General features: G+C 37.4%; 1 protein-coding gene across 1 annotated transcript; it reads left to right on the top strand.

Moving 5' to 3' along the window:
* Positions 1-9,705: 9,705 nt before the first annotated feature.
* Htr1f (5-hydroxytryptamine receptor 1F) lies at positions 9,706-10,806 on the top strand. The gene has a single exon (XM_004634822.1). The coding sequence runs from the start codon at positions 9,706-9,708 to the stop codon at positions 10,804-10,806; it is 1,101 nt and encodes a 366-aa protein (XP_004634879.1).
* The last annotated feature ends 7,197 nt before the right edge of the window (positions 10,807-18,003 follow it).

The following is an 18,003-nucleotide window of genomic DNA, read 5'->3' as shown; positions in this document are numbered from 1 at the left end:
TTATTTGTTGAAACTGTACTTCCGATTTGATTTGAAACTGTCTCATTGCTATCTGTTTATCAATAAAATTTTGGGAAAAAAAATTTCCATACCTAGATTCTTGCTATAGTACCTGTTTTCCACTTTAGCTCAAATATTGGAAGAGTACATCATTCTGTGTGCATGCTAATTGTATATTAATTCCTTTGGTCACTCCCTACATAGAGTATAATTAGAAAACTTGATGCCAGGTAATATGGTTCTGTATATACCATAAAAGGAGAACTGGGTTTTAAAAGCTAATACTTTTTAAACTTGTTGAACCCATTTTACATTTTCTGCAGTGTTTCACACTATTCTAAAGGACAGAGGTTGCTAAATGTACATCATACATAATAAACATAAATATTCAATTTATTTATTGCCAAGCACCTAGGCGATTCATATTTAATCTTCAACAACAGTTCTTAAGATTTCACTCTGTATCTTCACTTTACACTTCATGAAGCTGAGTTTTTGAGAGATGAAATGAGTGTCCTGAGCTCACATTAGTGAGTGAGGAGTCCACAGATGAAGTTCGGTTCAACCTGTAGGTTTTATGCGGTTCTGTACTCAACAGCTACTGGGGCTGGCATGTGTCAGTGCTCCCTCGCAGGGAAGTTACTCCAGGGTCGCAGCGCTGGGAGGAAGCACACTCCCGGGCAGTGTGTAAGTCTTGAGGGCTGCGCTCCACGAATAATTAGCATCAGCACTGCAAGAGTTGGTTTATTATCGTGAGAGTGTGTCTATCATAAAAACAAATTCAGCGCTTTCTCTCTGGCCCTCTGTTGACCTTCCACTCTTTGCCTTGGGATGATACAGTAAAAGGACCCACCAGGTACCTTCCTTATCTTGGACTTTCCAGCCTCCAGAATCATCAGAAATAAAAGGTTTGTTCTGTGTAAGTTGCCTACTTTGTGGTATGTTGTTACCGGACAGCAGAAGACAATGTCTTCGTAATACACTGAAACCCCTCTTATCACCTTGGCAACTGCGTGTCTGAAACATCCCCCCACACCTGCTCCACCCCACGAGGACACAGTTGATTTTCTTCTTTCAGTTTCAGCAACAAACAAAAAATAGTAATAGATCACAAGTCTACACACATAGTCTCCTCTATAGTCTGCACATACTACTGACTTACCCTGATGTGACAGGTGTTACTATAGATAGTGTTACAGTGTCTTTGACTATCATTCAGTGTCCCTAAGATTGTCATTATTGTAATTTAGCTGTTGTCACAGGGGTAGCAGACTATTCTAGCAGGTGCCTCTTCAAAACAATAACCAGAATCATTTAAACAATGAAATGTGCATACATATAAAGTCCATTTAAAATCAGAATTGCTCTCTTCTTTCTAAATTTTTAAAAGATTTTTAAAGCTACTTAATGGGGCTAGAGAGATAGCTAGGAGGTCTAAGAAACTGCCTGGAAGTGCAAGGACCCAGGTTCAATCCTTGGTACTGTATGCCATGATGATGTGCCAGTCCCCGAAACCAAGTGTGGTGGTGCATGCCTTTCATCCCAGTTCTGGGGAGGCTGAGACAGGAGGATCACTAAGAGTCCAAGCTGTGTAGCAAGACCCTGTATAATAAATAAATAAATAAATAAATAAATAAAGGATTTTTTTAAAGCAACTTAATGACTCAGTAGACTGCCTATAATGTTTATACCTACCAGGAAATAGACAATTTTTCCAAAGAAATACTCCTATATGAGTGCATATTTCTTGTGGGTTAAGTCATTTTAAAATGGCTCCCTGTGATTCATGTGTCCTTCACTACATTCAGAAAACTGGGAAGTGTGTGATGCCTTACTTCTTAGTATGAATTAAAAGCCAATCCCAGCTGATTACATAAATCCTCCTCGAACACTCCCATCATCCCTGTAATAATAACACAAGGAAAAAGGATGAAGAATTAATTTCCAATAACTACTTAGCAGCATACCTGCTTATATTAGTCTGGAACTATTTAGGAAAATAATCACTAAAATGTTACTGGAATAAAAATGTTACTGGAAGGAAGCTAATAGAGTATCAATATAGAAAATTTAGAGGACAAAAAGCAGGCAAGCAAAAACTTACTTTCAATCTATTTGCAACCTAAAGTCAAAGAAGGAGACACCTCAGCCTAAAGCACTGAAGTAGGAGATTCTCAGAGGTTTGCTTGGGAATCATGTAGTTCTCAAAAAAATGGAGAAAACTTCCAACTACTGCTTCTCAAAGTGTATTAAAAGCAAGTGGTCTCTATATCTTCCCTCCTGTCTCACTGCAAACACAAGAGTCATCGACTCTCCTGCTATTGGCCTCCCAGTCTTTAGGAAAATCCCACTCTAAAGCTGGGCCATTTGGAGAAAGAGATGTTGGGAAATGTAGTTTCCTTCTTCTTGGCATGGCAGGCATTGGGTGCTCTTGGTGATGCTGAATTGATAGCAAACAATCTGGCATAAGGCCTACTGTCCACTCAGTAATGATGCAGAGGACCCTGGCTATGAGTCTATCTGACATGGAGACTGGAGAAACAGCAAGCAGATTATTAATGAAAGCTTTGGGGGCTGGGGAGATGGCTCAGTGGAACAAGTACTTCCCTGGCAAATGCAAAGGCCTGAGTTCAATCCCTGGTTCCACAAAAAAAAAAAAAAAAACCTTTTAGTGGAGAGTCAAAAGGTGTTAAGAGAAAATCAGATGAATATGAAGAGGACAACTCATATTTAGCAGTGTCAGAATGATTTGAAGCACGTGGTCTGCAATAACCTGAAAGATAAAATATGTCCAATGAATTTATAAATCCACCCAAAGGAATTGCCAAAAAGACTCAGTGCCAGTGACAAACTTTTCTAGCTGTGTAAATTGAAAAGAAAAAGAACTAAAACTTCATGTCCAAACTTCAGAAGAAATATCTAAGATACAGGACTTGTTGGATAGAAAAAGAAAACTATTTCATATCACTGTTTTTTCCAGATAGTTAAAATTTCTCACTGTACAAATTGCATCAAGGTAAATAAAATATCAAAAGGATAGCTATAAAACATTTCATTAAGATTTAAGAAAAATTTGGGCTGGGGAGATAGCTCAGTGGTCTAAGCACCTGCCTGCCAAGTACAAGAACCAGGGTTTGATCCCTGGAACCACATGGTGTGCCAGCCCCAGAAGCCCGGGCATGCTGTGCTTGCCACTGAAACCAGGCATGGTGGTGCACGCCTGTAATACCAGTGTTGAGCAGGCTGAGACAGGAGGATCGCTATGAGTCTGGGCTGCATAGTGAAACCCTATAGCAAATAAATAAATAAATAAATAAATAAATAAATAAATAAATTTAAGAGAAATTTAGGAGGTACCTAGTATATTCCTCAAGCTGGACACAAGACTTGTAAAATCCTACATGTGTTACCCTACAGCTCTAACATCCTCCCCAAAGAAGAGAATAGTGTGTCTGGAAAAACCTTATGCATGTGCTTTGGAGGATGTAATTTTGGCAGTCAGACTCATAGAGAAGTGCAGTGTCTAAGAGAATTATATTAACTTGAGCTAAAATGAAAGGAATGTTTCAAAATGAAAATAGGCAGGAAGTAGGCGGAGAAGGCTGTGGGTATAACTAAACTCTTTCTCATAGACCAGCTAGAACTCTAAGAACAGAGTCAGGGCCTGGAGGGGTATTTAAGTACAGAGCACACAGTTATTTACGGCAACAGGTTAAGGAGAAGAAGTGGGCCTTAATATGAATGAATTTCTCTCCCTCAGCGTAGTACACACAAACAACATTTGCCTGGGTGGATTTCAGGTCTTTTGCCATTATGTGCCTCATTTTCCCTCATCTTTTTTTAACACGAACACTTATTTCATCTATACTGTTCCTAAATCATAATTATACACTAAAACACAGGGAACAGGAAACTTGTCAGTTTAGTTCACAAGTCGTTAGGACAAGATACACTACGGTCTTCGAGCTTCTTCTTTTTCTTCAGCTGATGACGTACGGTATGAGATCACAGACATCAAGACTGATGCCACGACTGAGTGAGTTTTGGGGAGCTCAGGAAGGGAGTGACTACATCTTGTGTATGGAAAATATGGGAATCATTGGATCCAAAAGACAACTAAAACAAGTCCATAAATTGAGAATGAGATCCTGTCAGATAACTAGCATAAGCACATTGGCCTGGACAGAGTTCTGATACAATATGATGGGGAGGGTTGGGTGTCCAAAGCCAAAAGTAGGGTAGGCCAAAGTAGATCAATGGACACGGAGAACCTTAGAGACACAAGAGAGAGTAACAGGTTGAGGAAACAGGCCAAGGATGAGAGGTTTGGGGTCCTGTTGAGGTGCAGAAGCACATAGCATTAAAGAAATAGGAAAAATAAACAAAACAGGTCTCCATGGAAAATACAACAAGATTGCATTGACAGAGGTGTTGGAAAGCCTTTGCGTCGGCCCCCATTCCTCCCTGGAAGAGGTCTCCACTGAAACAATGGAGGTAGAGCTTATACCTGAGCCTGGAGCCACTCCCTAACGTGGAGACTCCATTCCCAAACTCTGAAAATGACTTAAATCTGTCCTTTCCTTTGTCAATTCCATATTACATGAGCCCATATTCTGTGTCTTTCTGAACCTCATCAGGACCTCAGACTACTCGGCACTGGCCTATTTCACCGCCCAATGCTTGGCCTGCTCCTTCTGAAACAACCAGTATCGCACCAACATCTTCCTTGGCTTTGCTTTAAACCTAGCTGCATCCCGATCCTGATTTGATGCCTAAATAATCTGTTTATCTTTTTCTTTGTGCCCAATCTATGGTGGAAGAAAAACACTAGGCCAATTTCATTCCAGTTACTTTTTAACATTCTAATTTCACCTACGTCAGTGAGCATGCTCTGTAGTCGCTCTCACCGTCTCCCTAGAGGAGCAGCACCGAGTCTTCAAGTCTTACTCTACATGCACCTTTTACTCTGCCTAAAACAGATCGTATGCTTTACTTCCCTTCTAAAACATTTATGAGACTTCTGATTGCCTACAAAATAAACTCCTGTGTTGAATGCAAGCCTTCTCATGGTCTTCCTTGGTTAATTGCCATCTCCTGCCTCAGCCAAGTCCTCCTGTGCCTTGTGGGTGCAAGTGAGCAGTACACCAATTACATCATGGGCCCAACAGTTGCTTCCACTTTTATGCCTCTATATTTGCTCCTACTTATCTCCCTTCCTGGAAAGGCTTTCACTGTTTTGACACATTACGATTAATTTTCCTTCATTGGCATTTAGAGGATACTTCATATATGCCTTCACAATTTCTTTATTGCTTCGTGTAGCTGTGTTCATTGTTGAGGCTAGCTTCTAAAAGGCAAGAATAATATGCTCTTTTGCTTTGTTTTGTCCTGGGGTTATCTTCTACAACCATCAGATTAATCAGCACATAAAAGCCCTCAATAAATAGCTCTTAGAGGAATGAGTGAGAGCAAAGAAATAGAATAGCAAAGGAGGTCTCAGAGTTAGAAAGGAGTAAAACAATTTAGACAAAGCTAAAAATATTTTTCTATTGGCCATTAACATCACTATGTTGGAATTGCTTCCATTTGAGCACCAATCTTGATTTATCACAAAATATTTTCTAGAAATACTGTACTTTGCAGGCATCATAACATAAAGTGGAGCTGCTGAGTAATAAATTCCTTAGCATAAATGGTGGTTGAAAGAATAGGTCTGTTCCACCATTTACTTATGTTGCCTTTATCGAGAAGTTGATTAAATTTCTATGTCTCAGATTTCTTATTGAAGAGGAGGAACGTAATAGAGGGACTCACCTCACAGAGCAGCTTTAAGGATTGAATGGCTTTAATAGAGGTAAGTCACTTATCGTGACTACAGATGTAAGCGCTCAGGAAAGTGAGCACTCTTCTTGATCTAATTGAAACAGCCACCTTGTAGGTTCTTGTGACATATTGATAGAATTGAATTTTATCATTTTACCTCTCTACAAGGTTATTATAGAAACTTCTGGGCTATGAAACCTTCCATTAATCACAGAGATTAAATGTACGCATCTCGGAGCTGATAGCTAGAAGTTTAACCTAAAGACACGGTGGAACATCAAGATCACACTTTAATATATATTAGATACTAGTTTTATTTTTAAGAGTAGGAAAACTTATTAAAGAATAGGAATGGGGATAGCTCCTGAGAGGCGGGAAGAGCCCCGATAGGCTGCCCTAAATATTCGATTTAAAATGTTGTGCATCAACCAAGGAATAATCACATCATGTGACTAAATCAACGAAGTGGTGACCGTTCACGTAAAGCCTTAGGATACTTGTTTTCTTCTATTTTCAGGAAGGTTTAATGTGCCTGATGAAACTATAGGCTCTATGTAGTATAATCTTGGTTATTTCACAGTAAACACATTTGAATTCATCTACATTTTAAGAAGAGTACTGGTAAATTCAGTAATCCAACCGTGGTCCTTAGCACTGTGAGAGCACACCTTGACAATTGAAGCCATAAAGGAACATAAAGTAATCTGATGAGAAGTCATGCCTTGATTAATGAAGGTGGATAGCTTCTTAAGTTTCTAATTGTGAACAGCAAAGGAAACGAGACAAAAGGAACATGAAGCCCAGTTGGAGTTCCTTGCATTCACTCTTCTTTCTTTGTTATCTACAAATACAGCTATCTGCAGATTAATTAGATATATAACTTTACTATTGGGAAGGTTTCTACTTAACTGGATTATAAATTTATATGGCATAAATTTTGTTGTACAATTGTAAACTATGATGAAAATTTTGATGCTTTCACTTATGTTAAGTACCATTTTATTAATTTAAATGCAATAATATATCACCCAGTGAAATTAACTGAATTGTTACATAATTCAGCTTCTAATTTTAAGCTAGTCCACTTTTTTACATCATTGGTTTTTATTATGAAAATCCACATAACTATTTCCTTATTCACTATTCTCCTCTAAATATACTTTCATGATTATTTCCTATGCTGAAACTCTCTATCAGGAAATTAAAGTGAAAAACTATTTTTAATGTGAGAAATATGTGAAATTTCAGCACTTATAAATCAATCCCCTTAACACTAAGCAATACTGCAAAGAAATTAACCAGTTAAATGGCTATTGTGTTTTTAATTAAATATATAGCTAATATATCAAATTTTATGAGAAAATGGGGTAGAAATGAAGTCATCTACCATATTTCCTAATATGTCTTATTGGCTATGGAGTGTTTTTCATATGCCCACAAAGAATATTTCTTAGAAATACACAAAGTCTACAAAGTTCACTAATGTTGAAAATACATATGGAGGACTTCAATGACAGTTTTCATAGTGTTCTGTGACTGTTCTAGGCCCTACAATCCTAAGCTGACATTGCAAAATATGATCATACATCATGATTCTCATAACAAGCTGAAAAGAATAAAAATAATATGAGTGAAGGGGAATTAATAGACCTAGAATAGAAAGTTCAAGAGCCACAGGAAGAGAGCAGTGAAGTAGAAGAACACCCAAGCAAAGTTAGATGAAAGATCATTCATTTGAGAAACTCCAGGAAAAAAAAATCGAGAGAGAGCAATACAGAAAAAGTTGAGTAACAGAAATGCCAGTGCCGCTTACAGCGGACAAGAATTCATACACACTGTTCTGACGGAGAAGAGGCAACTGCTGTCCTTTCAGCCAAAGCCTGCTGTCCTGCGGCAGCAGCCCTGGTCTCATCTGGGAATCTGTAGCAGTATCAGTCCTAAGGGCCTCGCGCAGCCTCTCTGAGTCACCAAGTCCAGAGGCAGAATCCAGAAACCCATGTTTTTATTTTATTTTATTTTATTTATTCATTTTGGCACAAATGGGGATTGAACTCATGTTTTTAGAAACCCTCCAGGCTTGTAAATTTGTAAAATTTTACTAAATTTGAGAAAGACCCATTTAGAATTTTTAAGAATTTAGTATCTATTATTTATCTGGAATTACCTTAGTTGCCTTTTACAAATGGGCGTTGATATTTTTAATGTAGGTAGTTAACCAACAACTCCTCAATTACGCACTAGACAAGCGCTAATTTTTCCTTTACCAGATATTCAAATTTCTTCTGCCATTCGATTTCCTTAGCAGCACTTGGTTTCAATGAATATCTGAAAGTCAAAATGACACTTAGTATGGTAAGTCAAACACAAATAAAATTCAAGGTATTTTATAATATATTTAACCATATCATATGCTTTATTTTTATTTCTATGAAGTAATTGATATAAAAATTAAGTATTTTAAGTTATTATGTTATTAATTTCAATAATCAAAGCATTACCACTTTAAAATATCATTAACTAATATGAGCAATGTAGTAATAATTATATATAATACATATTCATTTATACTATTTACCTAATTTAAGGGATATGACAGTATATTAACAATTATAGCTAAGAATAAAATTTCAGATTTCTACTCTCTCCCTATCTATCCCTAAGATTCAAGTAGCTGCTAAAGTATTATTAAGCAAAAGAAAAGAAGACTAAGTGGGAGAAGGACTATCTTATAATTAATACTCGTCTTTCATTATACTTCATTTGCTCTTACTTGACTCCTAATTAAAATAACATGGACAAAAGCAACAGTTATAAGCCATGGATGACGAGTTCTCTCTCAGAAGCAAGGTAATAGCTATGACACTGATTCTAGGTCCTAGGGTCCTATACTGACTTTGCAAAATAGGATCATACATCATGACTCTCACAACAAGCTGAAAAGAATAAAAGTAATATGAGTGAAAGGGACTTAATAGACCTAGAATAGAAAGTTCAAGAGCCACAGGAAGATAGCTGTGAAGTAGAACGCCCAAGCAAAGTTAAATAAAAGATGAAGAATAAGGAAAAGGCTTTCATTTCAGAGTGCTATTGTGAGCTCCGCTCACTGACAACTTCTGGGTAAGTGGATTACTGGTCGCACAAGCCATTGTTAGTATGGATGTGTTGTATGGCGATTTGACGCCAGCTTAACTCACTTTGTCTCTGTTAAACCAAATTAGCTACTGCATCCATGAAGACTATTGAACATTCTGATATTTACCTCATCTATAAAATTTATCATGGAATGCTAAATATATTATTTTTTAAAACTCATTTCCTTTATGTAACCTCTATACCATGATTTTAAATGTATTTAAAGTTATTTTAGTCTCCACAATTCAAATAATGATGTCCTCAATGTAACTCAAATTAAGCACAATATTGTGTATGATTTTGCATACTGCCTTAGTATAATGCTGTCTTACATTGGGTTACTAATACCTAAGTATGTATCTAATGACATGTACTTTCAAACATTCTCTGCTATGTAAAAAGAAAAGAAAACATAGCCAGGGTTAATGTAGCTATTAAAATAAATTCTATAATAGTAGAGATTTTATTGCATAATTGGTTAGTTTACTTATAAAAAATTGTTTTATGTCAGTCATTTTAAGAAACATTTTGAAAGCTGATGTTGCTGTTCTCACTGGTCTCTTAAGTGAAAAATACCTGCAATCTCAACTCCACTTTTAATGGAATGTTCTAGAAAACATATACATGTACTTTTCTGAAAGAGTATTCTGAAAGGAAGAGAAAAGTTCTTGAGGCTTTCTCTGAACTCTTTCCCCCTCCTTTATTACAGGTACCCATTTTTCAGCAGTATTGACTTTTTAAAACAAAAGAATGGATTTCTTAAACTCTTCTGATCAAAACTTGACCTCAGAGGAACTGTTAAACAGAATGCCATCCAAAATCCTGGTGTCCCTCACTCTTTCGGGGCTGGCACTGATGACAACGACCATCAATTCCCTCGTCATTGCTGCAATCGTTGTGACCAGGAAGCTGCACCACCCAGCCAATTATTTAATTTGCTCCCTGGCTGTCACAGATTTCCTTGTCGCTGTGCTGGTGATGCCCTTCAGCATTGTGTATATTGTAAGAGAGAGCTGGATTATGGGGCAAGTGCTCTGTGACATCTGGCTGAGTGTTGACATTACCTGTTGTACCTGCTCCATCCTGCATCTCTCAGCTATAGCTTTGGATCGCTATCGAGCCATCACAGATGCTGTTGAGTACGCCAGAAAGAGGACCCCCAAGCAAGCTGGCATTATGATCACCATAGTTTGGATCATATCTGTCTTTATCTCTATGCCTCCTCTGTTCTGGAGACACCAAGGAGCCAGCCGAGAAGATGAGTGCATCATCAGACACGACCATATTGTTTCTACTATTTACTCAACGTTTGGAGCGTTTTACATTCCACTGGTGTTGATCTTGATCCTCTACTACAAAATATACAGAGCAGCAAAAACACTATACCACAGAAGACAAGCAAGCAGAATTGCAAAGGAGGGGCTGAACGGTCAAATCCTTTTGGAGCGTGGTGAGAAAAGCATTAAGATGGTGTCCACACCCTACATGCTGGAAAAATCTTTATCGGATCCATCAACAGACTTTGATAAAATTCACAACACAATGAAAAGTACCAGGTCTGAATTCAGGCATGAGAGATCTTGGAGAAGGCAAAAGATCTCAGGCCCAAGAGAACGGAAAGCAGCCACCACCCTGGGGTTGATCTTGGGTGCATTCGTAATATGTTGGCTGCCATTCTTTGTAAAAGAATTGGTTGTGAACGTCTGTGAAAGGTGTAAAATTTCTGAAGAAATGTCAAACTTTTTAACCTGGCTTGGTTATCTCAACTCCCTTATAAATCCACTAATTTATACAATCTTTAATGAAGATTTCAAGAAAGCATTCCAAAAACTTGTGCGATGTCGGTATTAGTCTAAAGCAAGTTTATTATTACTAAAGAATAAAGTTTTCTATCAAGGAGAGCAACTAAATGAATATTATCTAGTAAAATATTTACACAACTAGAGGAAATATATTACAACTGCTAAAATGGATCAGAACATGATTTATGTTTTAATAACACTATGAATACAAAATTTATTAATTTTATCATCCTAGGAAACCTTAAATTAGAAAATACTATATGCAGATTTAAAATAATATTTTTGCCTATGCAATGTATTGAAAAAATTAACAGATAGCGATTTTCCTGATCTATATATTACAACAAGTGAGAGGATTTTCATTTAACTGCAACCTTCTCTCTATAATTTCTATGTAACTATTGTTTTATTATGCAATTTTTATTTTATAGAAAAGATGTACTTCATCACTATGCGCACACTTCTTGTTCTTCTCCATCTCGCCCTATAACAAAAGGAGAGGGATGAGATAACAACTCACACTTACTGGGAATGGAGTAAATACCAAGGTCAGACACAATGCTATGGTCTTTGTGTTTCGTTAGTAAGGAATTACTATACCGTGGGCAGGCTATGGCAAAGTAATTCTTGATACTAAACTTCTGCATATTCAGTATATTCTCCATGTTTAATGTAATAGCTGGAAGAATGCTAACAACATCCTATAAATATTCAAAATCAATGTCTTAGCCAGAGATGGTTTGGGAACAAGTTCTTACAATTGTCGCTTGTTGACTTAGGAGTCAAATTTAAGCCATTAAATGTCCTATGTGATTTCACGATAGTCACATTTTTAATGTCTTATTAAAAAGATAAACTATATTTTGTTTTGTTTTATATAAGCCTAGTGATTGTGTTACTTTATACTTCATCTTCATACTTTTGACTTTAACATTATTACCTTTATTTATCAGAGTTCCTTCAATAAGAATTCTTAGAATTTTCCACTGAATTTTTAAAAATCTAGTGTTCTAGTTGGTGGAAATGGCTCACATTAGGGAAGGCTTAGGATAAAGACAGACCATTTTTCAGACCATGTGATTTTTATTTTTAAATTTTAATTTTGTGCATATTTTAAAATATACTTTCCTAATAGGGTTCTTAAGTATGTAGTACATCAATTTTTTTATATATCTATGACTCTTTACTCCCAATTAAACAAATATTTACAGAATTTCATTTTATATGAGGTATTGAGACATGTACTATTTAGAAGATATAGGAAATTAAAATATTATTTATGCATTTAATAAGTTCACTATATGAACACAAAAAGAAAACTATAATAAAAAATGCAGAGCCTCAGGTAAGGAAGTTATTTACATAGTTATAATGATACAGAGGAAACAATAACAATATCTGGTTGAAAAAAATCAGAAAGAATTCATAAAGACTATACGCAAAATGAATAGCACTTAGGCAAGAAAAATGGAAGAGCATACTGCAGGAAGTGACAACCTCAAGAGTTCAGGCTGCATCGTACAAGTAGTTACGGAACATGTATGTGAAGTAGTACTAAGCATCGTAGCTATTCAGAATAACCACAGAGAGGAAGATCAAAAGAAAAATAGCAAGCATTTTTATGGCAGATTTAATGTCAAAAATAGAAATCCATCCATTTTTTTTTTCATTTAGTGATCTCTCGTTGCAAATTTGGGGGGAAAAATCTAAGAAAAAATGTCTGACCAGATTTGAGCACAGAGCTGGGAATGGCGGTGCCTGCCTGTGATCCCAGCACTGGGGAGGCTGAGGCAGAAAGATTGCTGTGGCTTTGGGACCAGCCTGGGCTACAAAGTGACCTTAAGGTCAGCCTGCACTACATAGTGAGACCCTGTCTTAAGAAGAAACAGGGGCCAGGGAGATGGCTCAGTGGAATAAGGGCTTCCCTGGCAAGCACAAGTGCCTGAGTTCAATCCCTGGTTCTGCCAAAAAAAAAAAAAAAGAGGAAACAAAAAGGATTTGAGCAGAGAGGTTAGTGGAGATGATGACTTCTTGTCAAGAAGCAAAGCCATAATCATTAAGAGACTATAAATTCTGGACTACCTTCTGGCATTGGAATAAAAAGAAATAAACAAATGAGAGACGCTGTGAAGATGGCAACCACAGGTTACAGCAAACATGTTAGTATGCAGATGAAAGGGGAGATATAAGTTACTAAAGTAAGGTCACGCAGAACTGAAATAAGGAATCCAACAGAAGAGATCTACTGTTGAAATGAAGACTTCCTGTGGGAATATGTTAAGTATATTCAAAGCGTATTGAAGTTCATAGGCACTACTGACCACTCAGGAAAATTAACAGGTAGATGAGTTTTCTCTCTGAACTTGAAACTAAAGGAAGCTCTTTGCTGTACATTTTGTTCTCACTCTAATTTACCTCCTCAGACCCTTAAACTCTGTTGATGCAAGCCTACTGTAAACCCTGCCATTTCTACCTTATTTCCTTTCCCTTCCCCCGTACCAGGGATTGAACTGAGGACCTTGCGCTTGCCAGGCAGGATCTTAAGCTGCTGAGCTATATTCCCAGCTCCCTTTCCTTTTTGACTTACTAAACTTTGATTTCTGATCTATTCTTTTAAAGACCTTGCTAAAGTTAAAATAATCTGTTACTATTTTCTTTGTTCCCTTCTTACAAATTTATATATTTATACTGGGGAAACTCTAAGAGACCCAGAAAATCGACACAAAGGAACAAATTTCAAGCTGGGGGAGGCTCACCCAAATACAGAGACCGTATTTGGTCTGAATTGAACTGAGGCTCTAATGGAGAAAAATAGGACCATATATGACAGGGAAGCCACACCCCCTCCAGAGCACAGGGGTAAATCAATTTTGGCTTTCTTATGTGTATGAAACGAAAGGAGGATCTACAACACTCCACAATAATTATCACTTGACCTATGTTTTGCCTCCACTTGCTGGGGTTACAGCTCCTACCATCCTTCATGAATGAACATGAAGAGTATTTCTTTAATATATTTGGATGTAAGCAATGGAAAGATTAATAATCTGCCATTTGCACTCTCTTTGAAATTTATACAAAATACATTCCACTTCACTAATAATATAATTTAATCTCAATGAAAATATTTCCAAATTATTAAAAGTTGATGATTTTTTCAGTAAAAATTCTACATTTATAGTAAATGAACCAATATAGTGATTCATATATAACTAATAGTTTATGAAGAAAAGATGAATATTATAGAAAGAGATTAAATATGAGAAGTAGAAGTTTAGCTCCTGCTAGAATTTCAATATAATGGCACCAAAATATTAAGTGAAAATCTTAATTTTTTTCCTGTTAATCTTTTTAAGTGAAAGATAAAAGCAAGGACAAGAGACAAAAGAAAAGATGATGTCTAAGGAACATAAATACTCTGGTTTCTCGTCAGATCCTATAAATCTTTCACCTTTTTTCTAAGGAACATGTACTAATTTCAGTCCAATACTCTATTGTTGGCTAGAGTTACAAACAAACTATGCAGGAAAATTCACTTCATGGACCATATGACAGTATGGTCTTCATTATAGAACTCATTTAAAGGTATGAATCACTAAAAATTTTAGCATTTGCTTCATATTGTTTTGTCTTATAATCAGTCCATCAGGTTAAATCCAAAGCACAAACAGGGCCAATCTTTCAGTAAAAAACTTTTTTTTAAATATTCCAAAACTTATTCTAATTTCTTTTCTTGAGTTTGATTCTTCAGGCCTCCCGGTTCCTTTCTCATATTGCTTTTCTAAAGTCACAAATTAGTTCCTTAAGCAGAGCATAATCCATACTCAAGGATCAATTTTAATCTTATCTTCCTTCCATAAGTTTTTATCAAAAGCAAACAGAGAGTTACATGGAAGCTAATTACAAGGAAATGTGTTGATTTGTTCCAAATAGCATGAAATAGGAAATGATTGTAAGTTTATTGCTGAAATGTGTTCTCATACTTTAAGGAAGAAACTTTTCTTATGCATTTATATGAGACTGTTTTTGACTCATATGCCAGAGGATCGGGTGTACTGTACTGCAGTAGAAAGGAAATGTGAAGCGTTTTTCCTTCGTATAACCCAAAGTCCTTCCAAGCAATCTTACTTCACTCAAAATGTGACTGTACTGATGTATTTTAATGTCTTCCTCACAACCGAAGTGATTACATTAAACCCTTATTTTGCCAGAAATGTTCTAGAAGCAAATTAATGTTTTTTTTCAATTCATAAAGTGCTTTTCTTATGACACTGTGATAATTTTCTTGTTGTTTTGAATAACTATGTTTTTTCTCATTTAAATGAGAAATATTGCTGGAGGAAATATTTTTCAACATGATAATCATATTTACTTATTTATGTAGAATATCTCTGTCCATAATGTGTCAATATTTGAAATCCACTTAAGAAAGACAAAAGTTTTTCAAAGAATTGATAACGTCTGATCAGGTTAAGAACCATATAAGCTTTGTTTGAGAAAAAAAGTATGAGAGCAATAATAAATACTTTAGCAACAGTAATAATAAATCACTTTCAAAATACTCTTTTGCTAAATCTTTTGCTTAATCTCAGTCCCAACTTTATCATGGAGAACTTTCACCTCTGCAAGAACAATAAAATGATCTTATTGGTAAATATAGATATAGCAAAGCTTTCCATGTTTCTTCTATTCTCCTCAGTATTTTCATAATATTAATAGTCATAAACTATTTGCACTCAATACTCATATACAAAAATTACACTTATAGTTCATAGGTTGTTTTACTATTGTGATGTAATTATATTATATGGCTGGGTCAATTATAGATTAACTCTTTTAGCAGAAGAGCAAATTTTCTGTAACCCACTTACTTAACAGAGGAAAATCTTGCTTACCCTCCTGTCTCCACACATAATAACCGCATCCTTTTTGTATTAGTTGGCCTGGCTAGAATTGAACTCTATCACAATCCAAACAGAGAGGATGTGTGTTCAGGTATGTCAGTGTTTATGTCCTTTTGCAAAGCAAGCTGATGTTAATAAATGAACTAGTAGGCTGGGGAGATGGCTCAGTGGAATAAGTACTTGCCTGGCAATCGCAAGGTCCAGAGTTCAATCCCCAGTACCACCAAAAAAAGAAAACCAAAGTAAGTGAACTAGAAAGATATTAATTATCTTAGCATAAAACACAGTTGACTTTGAAGATAAAGTAGGAAGAGTAGAAAGGAATTCTTCAACCAGAAGGAAGTATTTGTATTCTTGTACTCTAAATTTCAGATTCAAAATCCCATGTAGACAAAAATTAGTGATGCTTGTTACAAGAACATATTCCAAAAGCTGTAAGTCTGTAAATGTCAACTGGATAAGAAGAATTTGAGTCTTTATCAAAAATCTTAGATTATTCCAAAAAAGGTGGATCCTGGACATTCAGTTCTACACACCACAGTTTTAAAGCTCCTGAATTGTTAAGTGTTTCATGGGAACAGTTACAGTAAGTGAAACTGAAATTTTTCTATTAGATTTAATCAGAATCCAGAACACTCTCCAACCACTGTACATGAAATACACCTAATGTAAACTGTATAGAAGCAAAAGTTTAAAAAATCACAATTAAGATGTGTTTTCATGAACTTCCCGGCTTGCCATGCCAGTCCCGCCCCTCGGGGCGTGCTGAGAGGGCGATTGAGACTGTGGCGTGGTGGCGAGCCTGTAATCCCAGCTCTTGGGAGGCTGAAAACAGGCAGATCACTGCGAGTCTGATCTGTGTAGTGAGACCTTGTAGTCCCTATACTAAACACACACACACATACACACACACACACACACACAAACACACACACACACACACAAGGGAAATCTATTTTCAGTCAGAATATTGCTTACATTTTCCAGGACAAAGAATAAATTCTTCATTGCGAAGGAATCAGCTGTGTAGAACAGTTCTCTACATTTGAAATTTAAGTACTGACCCTTCTGCTTGTCGTTAACCTGCTGCGGGACCTGCTTCACTTAGGCGGCTTTGCTCAAGGTGGAAGCGACAGCTAAGAGTTCAGAATGAAATAAAGTGCGTGGTCTTGAACACGCAAAAAGATTACAACATTAAATTGTTCTTTCCTATAATAAGTCTGGAGCGAGAGCGCACACGGGATGCTGTGGAGCAAGCGCAGCGCCTGCTTCTGAGTCTGTAGAGCGCAAGGCGGGTTGCTGAGGTGGGCTCCTGGGTCTCCTGCAAGCTCTGCTCCCCGCAGCCCTAGCCCGCCACGGGGGTGCTGCCCTTAGGGACGCCCGGCCTCTCGCTGGCTCTGTCATGACCTTCGGTCCACAAAAGCCCTGCATCTCCCAAACTTGTTCAGCTTTCCAGAAAGATGTAGTACAAATCTGGCTACTCTGTTCAAATTATAGCAAGTGTTCCAACATTAATTCATCCATTGATGTATGCAAGGTGATTTTTGCATATGTCTAAGGATTAGAGTTTAGTGTAAATCTGTTAAATAATTAAAAATATTAATATTTGAAGGAAATGCTCAATGATTGCTCCTTATCGCTTACTGTGCTACAGCCAGACTACCTTTACCTGGCCTTTAGGGCCTTTGTATTAGGAATGAAAAGAAAAAATAACATTCTTTGGAAATCTTATTTTGCATGGTACAGATTAATCTTCTTTGTCAATTCGACCAGATTAAAAGACTCCCAGAGGGGCCGGGGAGGTGGCTCAGTAGAATAAGCCCTTCCCTGGCAAGTGCAAGGGCCTGAGTTCAATCCCCGGTTCTGCCTAAATTAATTAATTAATTAATTAATTAATTAAAGGCCTCCCAGAGAGGAAGGAGCACAGGTGAGGGAATCAGGGCGGTGGCGCTGTTGCACCTCGCAGCGCCCTGATCCCGGAGGCGCCCCGGAAGGAAGCGGGACTGGGGTTCCCCGCAGCGCGTAGCTTCCCAGGGCTCCCTGCGGGGCTCCACTCCTCCACCGCGCACCCTGAAGGTTCTGCGGGGGGCCCAGCACACCACGCCCGAACCCCTGAAACTGTGACCCAAAGGAACCCTTTCCTCCCTTCGCGTGGGGGATTCTCCCGCACCCCGGGGACGCGCCTAAAACCCCGCTGCTCCGCGTCCGTTCCTTCCCCTTGCACGTGAAAGGCCTCGCGTCCCTGAGGTGAAGCAACCTAGCCCTCAAGGAGCAGGTGCAATCCCACCCCTCCTTAAAGATGAAATATGAGAGACCCAGTCCTAGCCCAGGTCCGGTGAGTG

This window comes from Octodon degus, unplaced genomic scaffold (genome assembly GCF_000260255.1).
Source record: "Octodon degus isolate 3935 unplaced genomic scaffold, OctDeg1.0 scaffold00066, whole genome shotgun sequence".
In the NCBI taxonomy this organism is placed as follows: Eukaryota; Metazoa; Chordata; class Mammalia; order Rodentia; family Octodontidae; genus Octodon; species Octodon degus.
This window is presented reverse-complemented; position numbering and strand designations above follow the sequence as displayed.